The 17,736-nt window shown below is 47.3% G+C and overlaps 1 protein-coding gene and 1 long non-coding RNA gene across 4 annotated transcripts; one reads left to right on the top strand and one right to left on the bottom strand.

Annotated features, from left to right (window-relative positions):
- Positions 1-635: 635 nt before the first annotated feature.
- Positions 636-1,126, bottom strand: LOC120682634. The gene is made up of 2 exons (XR_005678506.1): positions 1,087-1,126; positions 636-973 (listed from the first exon to the last, which is right to left on the bottom strand). It is a non-coding gene; the product is annotated as an uncharacterized LOC120682634 (long non-coding RNA).
- A 4,731-nt stretch (positions 1,127-5,857) lies between these two features.
- Positions 5,858-11,924, top strand: LOC120682633 (auxin response factor 11-like). 3 transcript variants are annotated; one of them, XM_039964607.1, is made up of 14 exons: positions 5,858-6,135; positions 6,850-7,087; positions 7,185-7,297; positions 7,500-7,598; positions 7,689-7,745; positions 7,997-8,152; positions 8,239-8,320; positions 8,431-8,521; positions 8,928-9,092; positions 9,184-9,303; positions 9,644-9,852; positions 9,936-11,278; positions 11,369-11,559; positions 11,695-11,924. In XM_039964607.1, the coding sequence occupies exons 2-14, from the start codon at positions 6,997-6,999 to the stop codon at positions 11,801-11,803; spliced, it is 2,826 nt and encodes a 941-aa protein (XP_039820541.1). In that variant the 5' UTR covers positions 5,858-6,135; positions 6,850-6,996; the 3' UTR covers positions 11,804-11,924. The 3 variants fall into 3 exon arrangements, with proteins under 3 accessions (XP_039820541.1, XP_039820540.1, XP_039820542.1); XM_039964606.1 differs by having other exon boundaries at positions 5,859-6,135; positions 8,239-8,323; XM_039964608.1 differs by lacking the exons at positions 5,858-6,135; positions 6,850-7,087; positions 7,185-7,297; ... (1 more) ...; positions 7,689-7,745; positions 7,997-8,152 and having other exon boundaries at positions 8,170-8,320.
- Positions 11,925-17,736: the final 5,812 nt, after the last annotated feature.

The raw sequence follows: 17,736 nt of genomic DNA, 5'->3' as shown, positions 1-17,736 counted from the left end.
TTAATGCTTCCATCCACAGCTCCACAGACAAAGTAGAATAACTAAGCATGCTACGTACCATGTCCATTAGTGTACGATTACGACGCTCAGCAACTCCGTTTTGCTGTGGTTCGCCCGGCATACTGTACTGGGCCTTTATACCATTCTCTTCAAGATACTTAGCGAATGGTCCAGGTACTTGGCCGAATGGAGCATGTCTCCCATAATATTCACCACCTCGATCCGATCTCACTAATTTAATAGTGACATTATGCTGATTTTCCACTTCAGCCTTGAATATTTTGAATTTATCTAATGACTCGGATCGATCACGAATGGGGTAAATATAACCATAACGAGAGAAGTCATCTGTGAAAGTAATGAATGAGTCAAAACCATCAACAGACTTTACTGGGAATGGGCCACAAATATCAGTATGAATTATTTCTAATAGGCCCGAACTCCGAGTAGCTCCTTTCTTAATTGTCTTAGCAAATTTCCCCTTAATACAATCAACACATTGTTGATCTAAGTCTGAGAGATCTAATGAATGGAGTATCTCTTCTCTTATGAGACGCTCAATTCTCCCCCTCGAAATGTGGCCCAAACGACAATGCCACAATTTCGAAGAAGTCTCATCATCACACTTACGCTTATGCGATACATCATCCACATTCATTGCAGAATAAACTTTATCAAGAGAGAGCAAATAAAGATCGCCTTGCAAATGACCAAGGCCCACACTTAAATTATGAAATTTAATGTTGCACACAGAGTTGCCAAACTCACAAATATGTCCCGACTTATCTAAACGCGAAACAGAAATAAGGTTTCTCTTCAAACTGGGAACATAAAGAACATCATGCAAACTAAGGTTGAAGCCGCCTGGTAACTCCAAATTGAAGCTCCCAATGCATTCAACCTTCACTTCATTGCCATCAGCCACTCTTAGACTTCGCTCCCCCTCTCTTATAGTTCGGATCGAACTGAATACCTGCAGTGAATTGGAATTGTGCACAGTGGCACCTGAGTCAATCCACCAAGTATTGGCAGAAAAATTCACTAAGAATGATTCATCAATAAAAGATACATAATCAGTAATTGTACCTTTGTTCTTAAGCCACTCCTTAAATCCATGGCAATCCTTTTGCTCATGTTTAGGTGACTTGCAGAACTTGCACAGCCTCTCATTAGAGGTCTTCTTATGTGACACGGCCTTGCTCTTATGGCCCTTAAACTTTCTCTTATGCTGCCTGCTGCTGCCAGACTCAGCCTGATGCTTAGGAGTGTTGCTCATGCTAACACGCCCAAAGCGCTCGCTGACCATGTTGACAGCATCCTTCATCCTTTCAACTTTCTGCCTTTCTTCTTCCTCAACACAGTAGCTAATGAGTTCAGCCATGCTCCAAGTCGCCTTCTGAGTGTTGTAGCTTATTTTGAAGGGACTGTACTGTGCTGGCAGAGAAGTCATGATGAAGTGCACCAGAAAACCATCAGAGATAGCCATATCCAGTGTCTTCAGCTTATTTGCCATGTCACACATGCTCATAATGTGCTCCCTGATTCCACTTTGCCCATCATACTGTGAAGTCAGCATCTTCATGATCAGGGTGCTAGCATAAGTCTTGGAAGAACTCTTAAAGTTCTCCTCCACCTTGGCAAGGTATGCCTTGGCGCTCAGCTCATTACCATCCTGGTCCTTATCAGGAATAGCACCACAGATGGCCGGAGTGATCGTGTTCTTAGTGATCATGTTAGCCATCCTGTCTGATCTCTCCCACTTCTCAATGGCAGTACGATCACCATTGGGATCAGCGGGCTCTGCTGGCTTATCTTGACGTAATGCGAGATCATACTCGCACACAGCAATGGCCACCTGAACATCTTTATACTAGCTTGGATAGTTGGTGCCATTCAGGGGCTCAATGGACTTCAGGTAGCCCGTCACAGTGTTCACTGAAAATCATGATAACAATAACTTAATTAAACTCACAATTAAGATGCGCATAAGAAGTATGAAATTAACCCTACGATGGTCTGATTAAAATCATACATAAATTTCAATTTGCATCACCGATGGGGAAAACAAACGAAATTTATCATTAAAACTCGTAATTAAATCAACGATGGTCAGAATTAATTACAAGTGCTCTAAATAAACTTCCCGATGGTTCCATTTAAATAGAGTGTATCTTAATTGCTTATGGTGGATGAACATAATTTTCAGTGAATAAATACAATTAAAACATAATTAAAAGCATTTACATAACTCATGGAAATTAATTAACATAATGCTGGTAATTAATAAGTGCAACAGAAATAATTAAAGCCTTTAACATAACAGCAATTAAAATTAAGCTTAAATCATGAGAAACAGTAAAAGAATAAGGCTTTAACATTAAATGGGCTAAAACTCATGAAAACAGCCCAAAAACATCCCCATGCGCGCGGCCCAAAAGCGCGCAGCCGGCCCAGTTCAGCCCACTTGCGGAAACCCTAACGCGAAATGATCTGAGCCGTTTGTTCCAATCGGACGGCTGGCAACTGATGTCGTCCAATATAAATAGAGTGGGGCTTGTCCGGAAACCCTAAATAGCTCAGTCTCTTTTCCCCTCTCCTCAGCAACACGAGCCGCCGCTCCTCATGGTCGCCGGGGACAAGCGCCGCCGGACCAGGCCGCCAGCGCCGGCTGATGCGCGAGCGCCTAGGAGCTGCAGCTGCTCCTGCTCCTCATGCAGCAGGCTCTGGCCCAGGCCGCCGCCTGGTGGGCCCGCTGGCGCCGGCCGCGTTCGTGTGCGCCGAGCGCGCACAGCCGCCTCGTGGGTCCGCGGCGCGCCGTGGGAGCCGTGGCTGCCGCTGCTTCTCACGCGCGGGGCGCGCGTCCAACGCGCCGCGCGGTGGGTCCGGCGGGACCGGCCACAGCTCGTGAGCCCCGGCCTGCGCGGCTGCGCCTGGGTGCTGCGGCCGCCGGCCGCGCGCTGCCTCATGCGCGGGCCCCGCACCGTGCGCTGCGCGCCGCGCAGTAGGTGCCGGTGGCCCCGCCTTGGGCCGGAGCGCCGGTCGCAGCAGCGTGCGTGGAAACGCGATGCTCAAGCTGAAGCACCACTCGCCGCCAGTCAGTGTGCCGCACGGGCCCTCCTGCCGGCACCGCGTGCGACTAGGTCGCGCGCGGCTCCGTCGGGGGGCTCCGTTGCAGTACCTTTGATGACCGGCGTGCAAGAGTATCATGTTCAGCGCCTCATGCCACACACGGTGAGTAACAGGTAAGCCACTAATGCTCACCTAGGGTTAGCATTCATCATGAGATTTGGGGATTTTCTTAATGCGATCTAAAATTTGACTCCCCTTCTTCTAATTGCTGACTGATGCATCTAATCTCATAAATTTGGGTTTTAATTTGCGGAATAAAACGTAACAGAGGCATAAATTGGGGAAAAAAAAGTCAGCAAGTAAACCCTAACCTTGATTACTTGATTTAATCATGACATTAGCTTAAACTGATTCATTACTCAGGCATGATTGCATCTAATCCGGTACTTAACTCATAAACAGATCAAGATTTAATTAAAACTTGACTTAAACCGAATTAGATTAGATCTAATCTCGTGATCAGAAACATAATTAACCATGATTTAGATCTAATCACGCATGATTAACACATAAAAGCCATTCTGCAAGATCTAATTGCATCTAAACCGTGAATCAAACTTAACTGTGCAATAGGATCTAATATACACAGCACGTTTTGCATCTTAAAACCGACGAAAACAGAGGCATAAACATGGCTCAAAATTGACTGTGCATGACTAGGTTAAGATGGCTCATGATACCGATTGTTAGAATTAGCCAGGCTTAAACATTAGAGGCTAATAACCCAAGATCTTAACATAACCTAGTTCATGACAAATCAATCTAATGCGGAATAAATTGGTAAACATTATACCAGCGTTAGCAGTTGCAGCAGACATTTACGCCTGATCCGTAGAGGAAGTAGGCGTTCTTGTCGGTGTAGAAAACGCAGCGGCGAATCGGCGTCCTCCGGGCGCCAAACGGGAGTGCTTGGCCTTCCAAACCCCTCCAGTGCCTTCAGCGATCAGACTAGCGGTGGCTAGGGTTTTAGAATAACGTGAATGGGTGTTTAAGGTGCTAACCACGACTTTATATTTATAGGCACTGTGGGGCTGGGGGCCAGCCTCTGGAAACGGGCCTAATGGGCCTGCTGATCACAGCCCATTAGGGTTTTATCATCAGGTTTCCTTAATCACGTTTAGATGGTTTAAACGTTTCCTTAATAGTGAAGATCACAATATTTTAACTGAAATATTTATTTCCAACAGCAAAAACTGCATTTTTGTTTGCAAGAGACATGTAATAAGACCCGTTTGGTAGAAGGGGGATCTTGCACAAGTTTTTCTCTAGTGAGGAACAGAAAACTGATTCTGGAGGAGAGGACGAATGATCAGTTTATCTCCTGAATGCACGATAAGGTACTTTGTTGTTACTTGTTACTAGATGTTTTTTCAACGCATGAAGAGCCTTTGCTCGCGATCGAGGAGGATCTAGGTGACCTTACCCTTTTCCTTGTGTAGCGGCACGGGGCCAAAAAGTGCGACGAGACGAAATGATTCAGAGAGTGGCATATTGGCGTCGCTCCGCCTTCCGACGAGACGAGATGAGCAGGCAGCAGCAGCCGGCTTGCAGGGGCCAGCCACGCACAGCGATGATGCGCTTGATTCCTCATGTTGATCCTGGCCTGGGAATGAAGTAGGGAGGTGAAAAAAAGTGACTTTTTATCGTCGATAGCGAAAAGAGACGCTCTCGCCTCTTGGCACACCGGGGAATCTCATTATGGTCCGGGTCGTGTGTGCGGTTTGGACTTTCGTTCGAGGCCAAGCGTGGCAGTAGTCAATAGAGCATACTCCTGCATACTACGAGTACGAGCTAGGAGTAGTACTAAGACGTCTCGATGGATACACTACTGTACGAGGTGACATCTACGTACAATGCCATGCGTGCCACGCCGTGCATCGGACAGTGCTGATCCCCGGTCGTCTTCAGCAGGTCCCCCCCATCGCCCATCGGTCGCGGCGCCGTCCGAGTCCGAGGCGAACCAATCCAACACGGCGGGCAACCCGGCTCCGGCTCGTACGAGTCGCGCTGCCGTGCCGTGCGCCGCTGGGCCTCGATGCCTTTCTCCTTCGGTTTCTTGGCCTGCGGCGGCAAGGCTGCGACCCTCGCCGGCCGTGCGCACGTACACGACGGTAGCGAGCGGGTAGCCGCGCCGCGCGCGTCGCGTCGACCGCCGGGATCCCTCGACCTACGCGCTCCCGTCTGTCCTCACCGCGCGACGCCACTGGACGCGAGAGGAGGCCGATCGGGTACACGGCGTGGCGTGGGCGTGGCGCGTCGCGTCGCGTCGCGCTTGGCGGCACGCGTAGGCACGCCGTACCCGCACTGCTCCGCTGCTGCCTGCCTGTGGCTCTGGCAGCCGATCGCTGGCTGCTGACATGTGGGGATCAAGACGGGGCAGAGAGAGAGAGGGACCGAGAGGCAGAGGCAGGCAGCAACGCATGCATGCCTGCGCAAATGAGGCATCATGGCTTCCGCCCTCGAAAGGTCGGCATCTTTCGCCCAAAGCCGCAGCAGCGGTCACCACTTGAGCCGCACCACAGTCATCACAGCTCGCGCAGGGAGGAGAGCGCGAGAAAAAGCCGAAGCGGCTACCGCAGCAGGAAAAGGAACAAGAGGAGGAGCCAGAGCCAGCCACCCCTCGCCGTATGATATCATTGGCAGCTACGGCCCTACGCCACGCCACACGCACCGGACACGCCGCCTCGCTGCTGCTTCCACTGTTCATACAACGCCACCACCACCGCCGCCCACCTTATCGCGTGCTCCCAGGCGTGCCACGGCCTCGCCCATCTCTCCATCCCCCGCCCGCTTTGCTGCCTTTTATCAGAGCTCCTCCGGTCCTCCCGGCCCCTGGCGTCGCGCGCTTGGCACTTGGTGTCGTGCTCTGCCTCCTCTCTCTCCCTTATTTATCAGACCAACGAGCCCCGGGGCTTCGCTTGCTCAGCTCGGCCGCCTTCTCCTCCAGACTAGTCCTCGGCTCCTCGCCACCGCCCCGGGGGAGAGGAGACAGAGACAAAATCCAAGGTGGGTGGTTCTGTGTGTTCTTGTCATCGCTCTTGCTGCCTTGCCTTGTCTCACTCTGCTCTTGCCTCTCGTGTCCCGGTTGGTCCTCCACTTGCCTTGCCTCTTCCGGGATGGAGCCCGTCTTCTTTTTTCCACGCTTTGTTCGTTTCCAACTTGACGGATGGATACGTTACACTAGCTTGTGATTTCGAGCTCCGCTCCTGCATGCCCAGCCCCGGCATTGCCGTTCCTCAGGCCGTGCTTGCGGCTTGCTTGCCCGGCCGTTCACCACCAGGGGAAAGGGAAGAGGCCATGCTTGCTTGACGACGCCGTTGCAGGTTCGCCACGCCAGGACTCGCAGCATCAGGAGCCGGGCGCCAAGTGGCACGCGCGCGCTTGGTCGAGTTCATGTTCATTAGCTGACCGAGATTCTTTGCGGCCGGCCATTTTTACTCTGCGCGTAGGCCTAGCCCTGCCGGGCTTTACTCCTACTTCCTCGTAGGAGGCATGCGCTGCGTGGCGTGAGGACACAAAAGCCGCTTGCTTTCTTGGGAAAGGCGGGGTCGGGGTTAGCCATGGGGACCCCACCCCAAGCTAGCTTCCTACTACTCCGAATGCATTTGCTTTGGGGCGGGCCATCTTCTTCACCTGGCCTTTTACTCCCCTCCTCTTTGCCTGCTGCTCGCCAACAGCTTGCCATTGAGTAACACTCTCTTCCTCTATCCTCTCTCACAGAGTCACAGTGGCATGCAAGCATTCTGATTCCTGAGTTTGAGCTACCAATGGCCATGTGCGCATAAGCTGGGAACCGAGCATTCGTCACTAGAGCTTGGCATCAAGGAAGCCTCGGTTTCTCAGCTCCGGGTTGGCGGGCTTCCGGAGATGGCGTCCTCGCAGGAGAAGGCCACCTCGGGTGTCCTGCGGAACGCGGCGGCGTTGCTCGACGAAATGCAGCTCATGGGAGAGGCGCAGGGTGAGTGTTTCAGAGCTTACTCACGCAGAATTTCGCACTAGTCTGTCGCATCCATTTAGGTGTGATGCGAGTGTTCTTCCCTTATTGCTTCCATCAGGTGCGAAGAAGGTGATCAACTCCGAGCTCTGGCACGCCTGTGCCGGGCCGCTGGTGTGCTTGCCGCAGCGAGGCAGCCTCGTCTACTACTTCCCCCAGGGGCACAGCGAGCAGGTTCGCATGGATTCTGAATATTCTGTTCCGGTTGATGTCATCTTCATACAGTGCCTGCAAATGTTCCTGCTATGGAATACTTTTGACTAGTGCCACGAATTTGTTTGGCTGAATTCCTTCACCTGTCCATGGAATGCTTGCACATTAGCATAACTACTGACATGTTCGTCGAACTATCGATGCTGAAGCTGTTCTGTTGCAGGTAGCGGCTACCACTAAAAAGGTGCCCAATTCACGCATTCCTAACTACCCGAGCCTCCCGTCTCAGCTGCTATGTCAAGTCCACAACATTACTTTGCATGTAAGCGTAGATGATAATTCAGATTGCGTGTTTGGATTGCCCAATGTGTATTCCTCAAACAATCAATGCTTCAATCTTTGACTTGCACAGGCTGACAAGGAAACTGATGAGATTTATGCTCAGATGACCCTTCAACCAGTGCACTCGGTAAGTGAATGATGTTGCTGTGATGCATTGCGTGTGAGTGTTAGGATTTGGCTTTGATATAAGTAAGTAATCTTGAGACTTTTCAAACAAAAAGCGCAGACCAAAATTTTCTTTCTGATACCTACCAAAGAAATGCGCTGACACTGCAATAACATGCACTGCTTTCAGAATGCACTCTTTATTCAGGAAATGGAATTACTGAAGAAATCCTGAAGCTGATGATGACCCTTTATTCATGCTGTCCATTTCAGGAAACTGACGTTTTCCCAATTCCAACTCTTGGTGCTTACACCAAAAGCAAGCATCCCACAGAATATTTCTGCAAAAATTTGACGGCAAGTGATACAAGTACACATGGTGGTTTCTCAGTGCCACGCAGGGCTGCAGATAAGCTGTTCCCACAACTTGTATACCTTTTCTCCGCATTCCATTTACTTGGTTGATCATTTTCCCCCAATCTCTTCAGCTCATGGCTATGTTATGGATCCCCCAGGATTACTCAATGCAGCCTCCTAATCAAGAACTTATTGTTCGAGATTTGCATGATAGCCTGTGGACATTTCGTCACATTTATCGTGGTAGGGTCGGCCACTGTTTGACTTAGTTTTCTTAGGATGAAAAGTGCAGGTTACCTTTGGTCCCTACTGTCTAAAACCTTTTTTTTTTATCTTGATGTTCCTTACAGGGCAGCCAAAGAGACACCTTCTAACAACTGGATGGAGTCTTTTTGTTGGGTCCAAACGGCTCAAAGCAGGAGATTCTGTCTTATTTATCAGGTATGCATTTTAACTGAACAACTTGCCAACTTGTAAGAAAAGGCATATGGGAAGATTTTATATAAATGCGCACCAATGATATTATATCAGAGAGACACGTAAATTGTTTAGAATATATAGAATATTTACTTGATTTAATTTGTTGCAATGAAGGAAACACCTTGTGCATTGGTCTGTTTACTTTGCTGCCTTCGCTAGTAGTTGGTCACAAATGATATTAAACTTCCAGAGTTTTCAAGGCTTTTGCTGCCCTTGCTGAAGTTATGTGCCAGTTTTTGCCAGTGCTAACAACGAAAGCAACCACTATCGTTCTATGCTTCTGAATTAGCTTTGCATGTTGTAATCTGCCACAATTAACTTTCTACAATGTGAATTCATCAGTGAGAAAAAAAATATGTTGGTGCAGGGATGAGAAGTCACAACTCCTTGTGGGTGTTAGGCGGGCCACCCGACAACAACCGCCCTTGTCATCGTCTGTCCTGTCTACTGACAGTATGCACATAGGTGTTCTTGCTGCTGCGGCTCATGCCGCGTCAAGTGGTGGCTCATTTACTATCTACTACAATCCTCGGTATGTAATTTATCCAGCCGTTTTAGTTTTTAAGTTATTACTATGTTTTTCTGTATGCTGTTTACATATATTATTCTTAAAATCTCTTTAGGACAAGCCCGTCGCCATTTGTAATTCCTCTTACAAGGTACAATAAGGCCACATATATGCAGCCATCAGTTGGAATGAGGTTTGCAATGATGTTTGAGACAGAGGAGTCAAGCAAGCGCAGGTTTGTATCTGCACTTGGTATGCATGTAGCAGTTTTCTAGCTCCAATTCTATGCTCTGAATTTTAGTGCTCTCATCTGAAATTGGTGTGTAGTATCAACTGTCAAAGGTGAACGAACATGCTTTTTTTTAGTCTAAAAAATGGTAATATTACAGGAAAGTTTCTCATCCTTTTTTACAAAAAGATAACTATTAATCTTACACATGTCCTCGAAAAATATGATTTTAGATTGACTATAACATACAATGCCACTTATAAATTGTAGAATCATGTTTCAGTTTATTGTGTAGTCAATACCTCTGTGCCATGACAATTCCGAATAAAATTGCTCTATATTGCAGATGCACCGGTACAATTGTGGGAATTAGCGACTATGATCCTATGCGATGGCCGAACTCAAAATGGCGCAACTTGCAGGTAGAATGGGATGAACATGGGTATGGAGAAAGACCTGAAAGAGTTAACCTATGGGATATTGAAACCCCAGAAAACTCTCTGGTTTTCTCATCTCCATTGAATTCGAAGCGGCAATGTCTTCCCAGTTATGGAGGTACATCTCTTCTCTACCATTATCCAGGTTTTCATTCTTTAGGACCAAGCAGCAAGGAAATAATCTTACTTTTCCATTCACAGTTCCTGGGCTACAGATTGATAACTTGTCATCAATTCCAAGGGCACAAGCAAATCCTTTTGGTAACTTGCAACACATGCCAGGGATCGGCTCAGAGTTGGCTTTGATGCTTCTCAATCAACCTGGCCAGAACCTCGGAAGTCCGCTTGCTTGTCAGCAATCCTCATTTTCTAGTATTATTCAAAATGTTAAGCATGGCTATATCCCTCCATTGACATTTGGTTCTTCCAATGGTTCAATAAAGCAAGAAAACATGATCTCAAATGAAGCCCAACAGCAGTTGAATGCACCTAATATTGAGAAAGATGATCAAGTAAGCTGTGAAGTTCAGCCAAGTATTGATTCAATTTCTGAGCAGGAGCTAAATGTTAAAGCAAGAGGGCCAAGAAACACAGATTCATACTCAAGTCAAAGTATTTCGGATCAAAACAGCAAGGGTGAGCCTAGAACTAAAACTCGAAGGAGCAAGAAGGGCTTGTCTCACAAATCCATTTCAGATAAATCTGAGCTTTCTTCGGTGCCTTCTCAGATTTATGATAACCAGCGGCATTGTTCAGAACCAAAATTGGTTGATTGTGAAGCCGAACAAGTTAACTGTGAAGATTCATCTGGTGCACTTACTCGAGGTGGTTTTGCTGGAGCGCAAGTTCAGCATGTTGAACAACATGAACTACTGTCACCAGCAAAGCTAGACTCATCGAAATCACCTGATGGAGGGAAGTCAGTCAGCTCATTTCCAAACCAAGGGTGTTCTCCACAGTTCTTTGAGGGTCTGGATTGGGTAATTCAGCCTTCCTATTACCAGGACTCCAATGGCATTCATTCAGTTAGCGGATCAGAGAACATTTTCAATCAATCTACAGATATAACTTCCACTATAAATGCTGATACCATGGAGGCATTTCAAACCTCTTGCCTTTCAGAGTGCTTTCCCAACTCAGTTCAAGAGTTTATCAGTAGTCCAGATCTGAATTCACTAACATTTATGTCGCATGACATGCAACATTTGGATGGTCAACATGAGGTGAACAACCTGCCAAGCACATCCAACTCATATGTGCAGATGACTTACTCAGAGGAAAGCGGAAACCAAAGTGCATCGTTAAGTGGCCTGCACATGGAAGCTATCCATATAAACAGCTCATGCTCTGAACCACTGGCCACTGGGAGCTTTGATACAGGAATGTTCTCAAAGTTGCCAGATTTAAGAGAATCCCAAGTATTGCCTCTACATGAAATCCATAACAGTTCCATGGGAAAACCTTCCTGCAGTATGGAAGCAGCCGAGTACAGCATCGATCGGAGTGCGAAGCCGATGAAACCGCCTGTCCGTACATTTACAAAGGTACACCAAAAAGATATCTAAAAACGAATAATTGTTTTAGTACTTTTAGATATTGAATTGCTTATGCTATCTTGATTTCCATGCTAACAGGTCCAAAAGCTGGGATCAGTTGGTAGATCTATTGATGTTACACGGTATAGAGATTACCATGAGTTGAGGTCAGCCATTGCGTGCATGTTTGGACTCCAGGGGAAACTGGAACATCCTGGCAGTTCAGACTGGAAACTTGTTTATGTCGACTACGAGAACGATGTTCTGCTCGTTGGAGACGATCCATGGGAGTAAGTATATAAGTTTATTTGACTCATAACGTATGCATTGAATTGTTGTAGCCAGCACAACATAGCCTTACTGTGTCTCATGAGTCACGACCGTAGCAACGCAGCTCATTCTAAGGTGCTTGTACCTCTTGGCAGGGAATTCATCAACTGTGTCAGGTGCATCCGGATTCTATCGCCTTCAGAAGTACAGCAGATGAGCGAGAATGGCGTGCACGTCTTGAATGACTGCATCCAAATAGCTTAGTAAGAACTGCTCTGCAGCCTGCACAATGTAACGCTGCAACGAGAGAAATGAGTGCCTCAGTAGCATAGTTCTGTAAATAAAAGATATGCGCATGCATCGAGTTCTCTGGATGTTTAATTTATTTCTTTTCTAGCATGAATGTTGTGAAGAGACAACTTGTTGGGAAGAGGAAACGGGTTGTTCCTGTAAACTGTAATGAGTTACCATATATAGGCGTAGGAACAGACTGAATGGCTAACAACATGAATGACCAACGCCATGCCTTGTCATGGTGTTCAATCTCCATTGCATTCTCCTACGAGGTTGTATGGTCCGCCTCGAGCTGGGTGAGGATCTCGAACGGGAGGCCGCTGATGAAGTGGTTGCCACGGGTGGCGCGTGGTGCTTCCGTTCCATCTCGCCGGTTGTGGCCTCTGCCGCGGCGCCGGCGCGTGGCTCTCCGGGGGTTCTGCTTGCGCGCTTTCCGCTCAGCAGCCCAGATCTGCGTCCAACCCATTAGCAAAACCCACTGCTGCGCTCCACCACACAACACCTTGCTAACGCGGCGCGGCGGGACGTGCGTCATGCGAAGGCGCGCATCGGCTGATCGAGGCCGCCACGGCCGGACTCAGACTGAGGTGGGCAGTTGGGCACGAGGAGCGATCCACGCGCGCGTCGCCTGCTGCTATCTCGTGGTCTGGGCTCGTCGCTGCGCCGCCAATCGAGACGGCTGGATGTACGTACGGACGACAAGCGTATGCAGCGGATCATCAAGTAGAAGTAGCCTGCTGATGGATACCTCGCCTCGATCATCTGGGACATCGATTTACACGCATTTGGAATTGGAGGTCTAGGCAATTCAACGGAACTCGAACCTCTGCCTCCCGCCTGCGCCGCTGCGGCCGCGGCCGGCCGTCGTCGCACGCGCGCGCGCTCCGCTGAACAGAGCCACATCCACCACCGCCGGCGCCGTGTCGCTAGCTAATAGTTACAGCAGCACTCGCAGAGGCATGTCTGTGCCACCTCGCTCGCTCCACGCGTTACCGGTGATCCGCCGTCAATGACATGGCCGTCCGACCTCGTCAGCTCCGGCGGTGGTGAAACCGTGAAAAACTACTACCGGCATCAGAGGAGAAGAGCTGTGATCATTAGCAATCGCTGGCTGGATGCGGTATCTGCTACCGTGGAGAGAGAAAGGCGGAATCAAATTTCTGAAGCGCTAGTAAACAGAGATCATCACGGGATGGGACAAAAACCATCACTATCAGACGAATTTCATTTTCATGTGTAGCCCGCACGGCTTACAAAATTCCCCAAAACATCCCATTTACAGTACTATCAAAAAACTCTACTAATATCAGAATATTCCCCAAAACGATCCAATCCTCTATTACTATCATCTCTATCTGCTACTCCTCGTCGTTGGCGTCACCATTGCCCTGCTGTCGATCCCTACTCCTCCTCGTCGTTGGCGTCACCATTGTGCCCGAGCTCATCCCTGCCGGCCCTCTGCTCCTCCCACACCTCCATGACCACCTGATGACCAAGTGGACACATGTAGCACTCACCAGGAACAAAGACAGCCTCCACATAGACCGACTGCTACACGTGGTGTGTTGCACGCCAAATTAACCATTATATTATTGCTTTTATCCCTGACCTCCTTGCATTTTGCTGCCTAGCTCCTTTCTTGGAGCTCCATCGTCCCGGCCAGCGGCTGATATATAGATGGGGTGGAGAACGTAGGAATCGCGCGCTCTGATGATTATGATCCATCGCTCGCTCCCCTTCCGACGAGCGAGACTGCTCTACGCATGGATTATTTTCTTTCTTCGACCCGCCTCTACATATACTGTTGGAAATTGAGGTGGTCCTAATACCCACTAAGTTGAGGATCTACCTCTATGACACACCAACTCACTCCAGAGTCGGTCAGTTTCTAGTTACTTAGTGTACCGGGTCCTTTTGACGGCAGAGCCGCCTTTTACTTCCGGGAGGCAGAGCCTACCAACAGATGAAGCTGGCTTCCGGGTGACAGAGCCAACCTTCGATGAAGCCCAGACCCTTTTGTGATCCCGGGTGACAGAGTCAACCTTCGATGGATCACAAGTTATATACTAAGTACTTAGGCTTAAACGGGAGACTAACACTTATAAAGACACTTACTTTATTGGAACAACAAAGTTACAAAGGAACACACACCTTTAAGTGGCTAGCCTAGCACTCACCCTTCTAGATCTACCACAACTCATCTACCTTGTTCATGGATGGATGCCATGGCAAGGAGGAGCTCTCTATTTATAGTGTTACAAGGCCATTGAATTATTGACATGTGGCAAAATCATAGCCCTTGATCTAAATTCTACACTCTTCCATGAAAATACCTAGTTCTAGAAATATCTTTGATTTACTTTATTTAGATATTCTAGAGAACTCCATGGAAAATATTTTATCCTTGAATTGTGGAGAAGAGTGTAGAAGTTTGACTTGCTTCCTTCAACACTCCTCCTCAAGGCAAACTTCTATCCAAAATAGTCCTGCAGACCATGCCGAGTGCTTCTCGAAATTTCTCGAACTTTGCTTTATGAAGGCCCTTGGTGAGGATATCCGCAATCTGTTCTTCTGTCTTAGTAGACACCATCTCAATTTTCCCTTCAAGTACCTTTTCTCTTATGTAGTGATAATGAACTTCTATGTGCTTGGTCCTTGCATGGAATACCGGATTTTCCGCCAATCGAATAGAAGATAGATTATCACAGAAAATCCTTACTTGGTATTCTGCCGACTGGTGAAGATCCTCCATTAACTGCTTGAGCCAGGTGCTTTCTTGTGCTGTCATTGCCGCCGATCGATACTCTGCTTCAGTACTAGACAATACCACAGTTGGTTGTTTCTTACTGCACCATGATATAGCTCCAGATCCAAGACTAAAGAAGTATCCTGTAGTTGATCGCCGTGTGCAACTATCCCCAACATAGTCGGCATTGCAATATCCCATAACCTTGCAGTTTATTGTCTTCTTATACATAATACCAAAGTTGATGGTGCTCTTGACATACCTGAGGATACGCTTGACTGCATCAAGATGAGGCTTCTTTGGTTTGCTCATGTATCGACTAACTACTCCAACTGGATAGGAAGTATCTGGCCGAGTTAGCGTAAGGTAGATTAGACTCCCGACCAGCTGTCAATACATAGTCATGTCCTCCAAGTCATTTCCTTCATCTTCCTGCAGCCTCACATTGGGATCCATAGGAGTAGATATAGGCTTGCAGTCAAGCATTCCATACCTTTGTAGGAGATCCTTGGCATATTTCTGTTGTCCCAGAAATAGCCCTTCCTTTGTGCGCTCCACCTCAAGTCCGAGGAAATGCTTCAACTCTCCAAGCTCCTTCATTTGAAAGAGGACTGAGAGATTTTCTCTTGCCCTTTGTATTTCCTTGGAGTAATCTCCCGTGATAATCAAATCATCAACATAGACTAGGACTATTGCTAGTCTTCCTTCCTTCGCCTTCACAAATAAGCTAGAGTCTGATGGAACGACTTTGAAACCACTCTGTACGAGAAACTCACCGATCTTCCTGTACCATGCTCGTGGAGCTTGCTTTAAGCCATAAAGTGCCTTCTTTAGTTTGCATACATAGTCGGGGTGGATCTTGCTCTCGAAGCCTCTAGGTTGCTCCATATAGATATTCTTATCAAGCTCACCATGTAGAAATACATTCTTGACATCCATTTGCCACAAGCTCCAAGACTTGCAAGCAGCCAATGCTAGCAAGACTCGAATAGTTGTGATTTTTGCCACCGGGCTAAATGTTTCATCATAGTCTAGCTCATACTGTTGAGAGAAACCCCGAGCAACAAGTCGAGCCTTATACCTTTCAATTGAGCCATCCGAACGAGTCTTTACCTTGTAGACCCATTTGCAAGATATAGGCTTTACTTCATTTGGCCTTGGCACTAAATCCCATGTTTGATTATCATTTAGTGCCTTAATTTCTTCCTCCATCGCCTTACGCCACTGATGACCTTTTGATGCTTCTTCCTATGAAGATGGCTCAACAAGTATATGCTCATCAACAAAGGCAGCATGTGCATACCTTGGATTAGGTTTGATCTTCCTTGTTGTCCTCCGTAGTTTTTGAATAGGCTCCTCAAGCTCCATTTGTGGCAATTGAGGGTCTTCTGGTGTCATATGATGTACACCGGTCTTCCATGGGCTCTTGGGTTTCACTGATGAACCCTCTTTATTTTCACTTGGAGTTTGTGCCTCCTCCTCGTCTTCTATAATTTCTTCTGGAACCTCCTCCAATCCTTTAGAATCAGGTAACTCAACCTTTTCAGATGACCACCAAGCAGAAACTTCATCAAACACCACATTTCTTGAGGTGTGGCACTTTCCTGTGGTTGGATCGCAGCATCTCCAATCTTTTCGTGCATCATCATATCCGACAAAGATGCACCGAATTGCCTTCTTCTCAAACTTGTTCCTTAGATGATCAGGCACAAACACGTAGCAGACACAACCAAACACTTTGAGATGGCTTACCACTGGCTTCAGCTTCCATAGCAACTCATGGGGAGATTTGAAACCCAGCTTTATTTGAGGTAGCCTATTAATGATATAGGCTGTCGTCCTCATACACTCAGCCCAAAATCTTCCAGGCACATTCTTGGCATGGAGCATACTTCGGCAAGTTTCAGCAAGGTGACGATTATTGCGCTCTGCTACTCCATTCTGTTGTGGAGTATTTGGGCATGTCAATTGCCTTTTTATCTTGTGCTCCTTGAGATAGATAATGGACTCATTTGACAGATACTCCCTTCCATTATCAGTGTGGAGACATAGAATTTTCGTGTTGAATTCACCTTCTATCTTCTCCTTGAACTCCTTAAACTTGGTAAAAATTTCAGACTTCTCTTTCATAAAGTAAACACAGACGTACCTTGAGAAGTCATCAATAAACGTCACCATGTATCTCATTCCTCCAATAGATATTTGCTTGACTGGGCCAAAGACATCTGAGTGTATGAGCTCCAAATGTGCCTTCGATCGATGCTCTGACTCCTTGTATGTCAATTGATGAGCCTTGCCATATTGACAACCGGCACACACTATGTCTGTCCGGATGTCTATTTGAGGAAGCCCTTTCACAATTTGTTTCTGCATCATCTCCTTCAATTTACTATAGTTAACATGTCCAAGACGCCCATGCCATAGATCACCGGTCTCATTTCTTCGAGTCTTGTCCACATAAGCAGATTCAGCTGAGAGGACATAGACCGATTGTCTCCTCCTTCCTTCCATGATGGTTGTGCCAATCACCTTTAATTTTCTGAAAATCGCCACACCTTCTGGCCCAAAGAGCACATATTTTCCTTCTGCTGTCAATTGAGGGAACATGATAAACCTTCTCAAGTTGGAGTTGCTGAGGACCATACCTTGGAATGACCGCCTTTCCAACATGAGAGATAAATAATCTCGAGTTGTCTGCCATCAATACTACTCTTCTTCCCTTGTAGTCGGTTATATCTTCTAACTTCTTGTCATTATTGGACATGTGATTATAGCACCCAGAGTCAATGATCCAGTCCTCCTTATAATTAACTACCGGATCAGTTATTGCTGCAAAAGTAGCTGCCTCCATGTCCTCCTCCAACTTATCTTCTTCAATTTCTTGAGAAAACCCAGCTTCAACATCCCACTCTTCTTCGTTGATGTATGCTTCCTCCTTCTCTTGTGTGGTAGTGGACATATTCCCTTCAAAGCGCCTCACATTTCCTTCAAAGCGTCTCACATTCCCTTCAAAGCGCCTCCTTGGCAATAGACATTCTCGAGCAAAATGACCTTGCTTACTGCAATTGTAGCATCCATCATTCTTTCTTCTTGGTTGTTGTTGCTGCTGGTCTTCTCATTCATGGGCTCCTCCTGAAGAACCACTTCTTTCCTTTGG

The sequence above is a fragment of the Panicum virgatum genome, chromosome 7N, assembly GCF_016808335.1.
Source record: "Panicum virgatum strain AP13 chromosome 7N, P.virgatum_v5, whole genome shotgun sequence".
NCBI lineage: Eukaryota > Viridiplantae > Streptophyta > Magnoliopsida > Poales > Poaceae > Panicum > Panicum virgatum.
The sequence above is the reverse complement of the archived record's forward strand: the minus strand, read 5'-3'. Positions and strand labels throughout refer to the sequence as shown.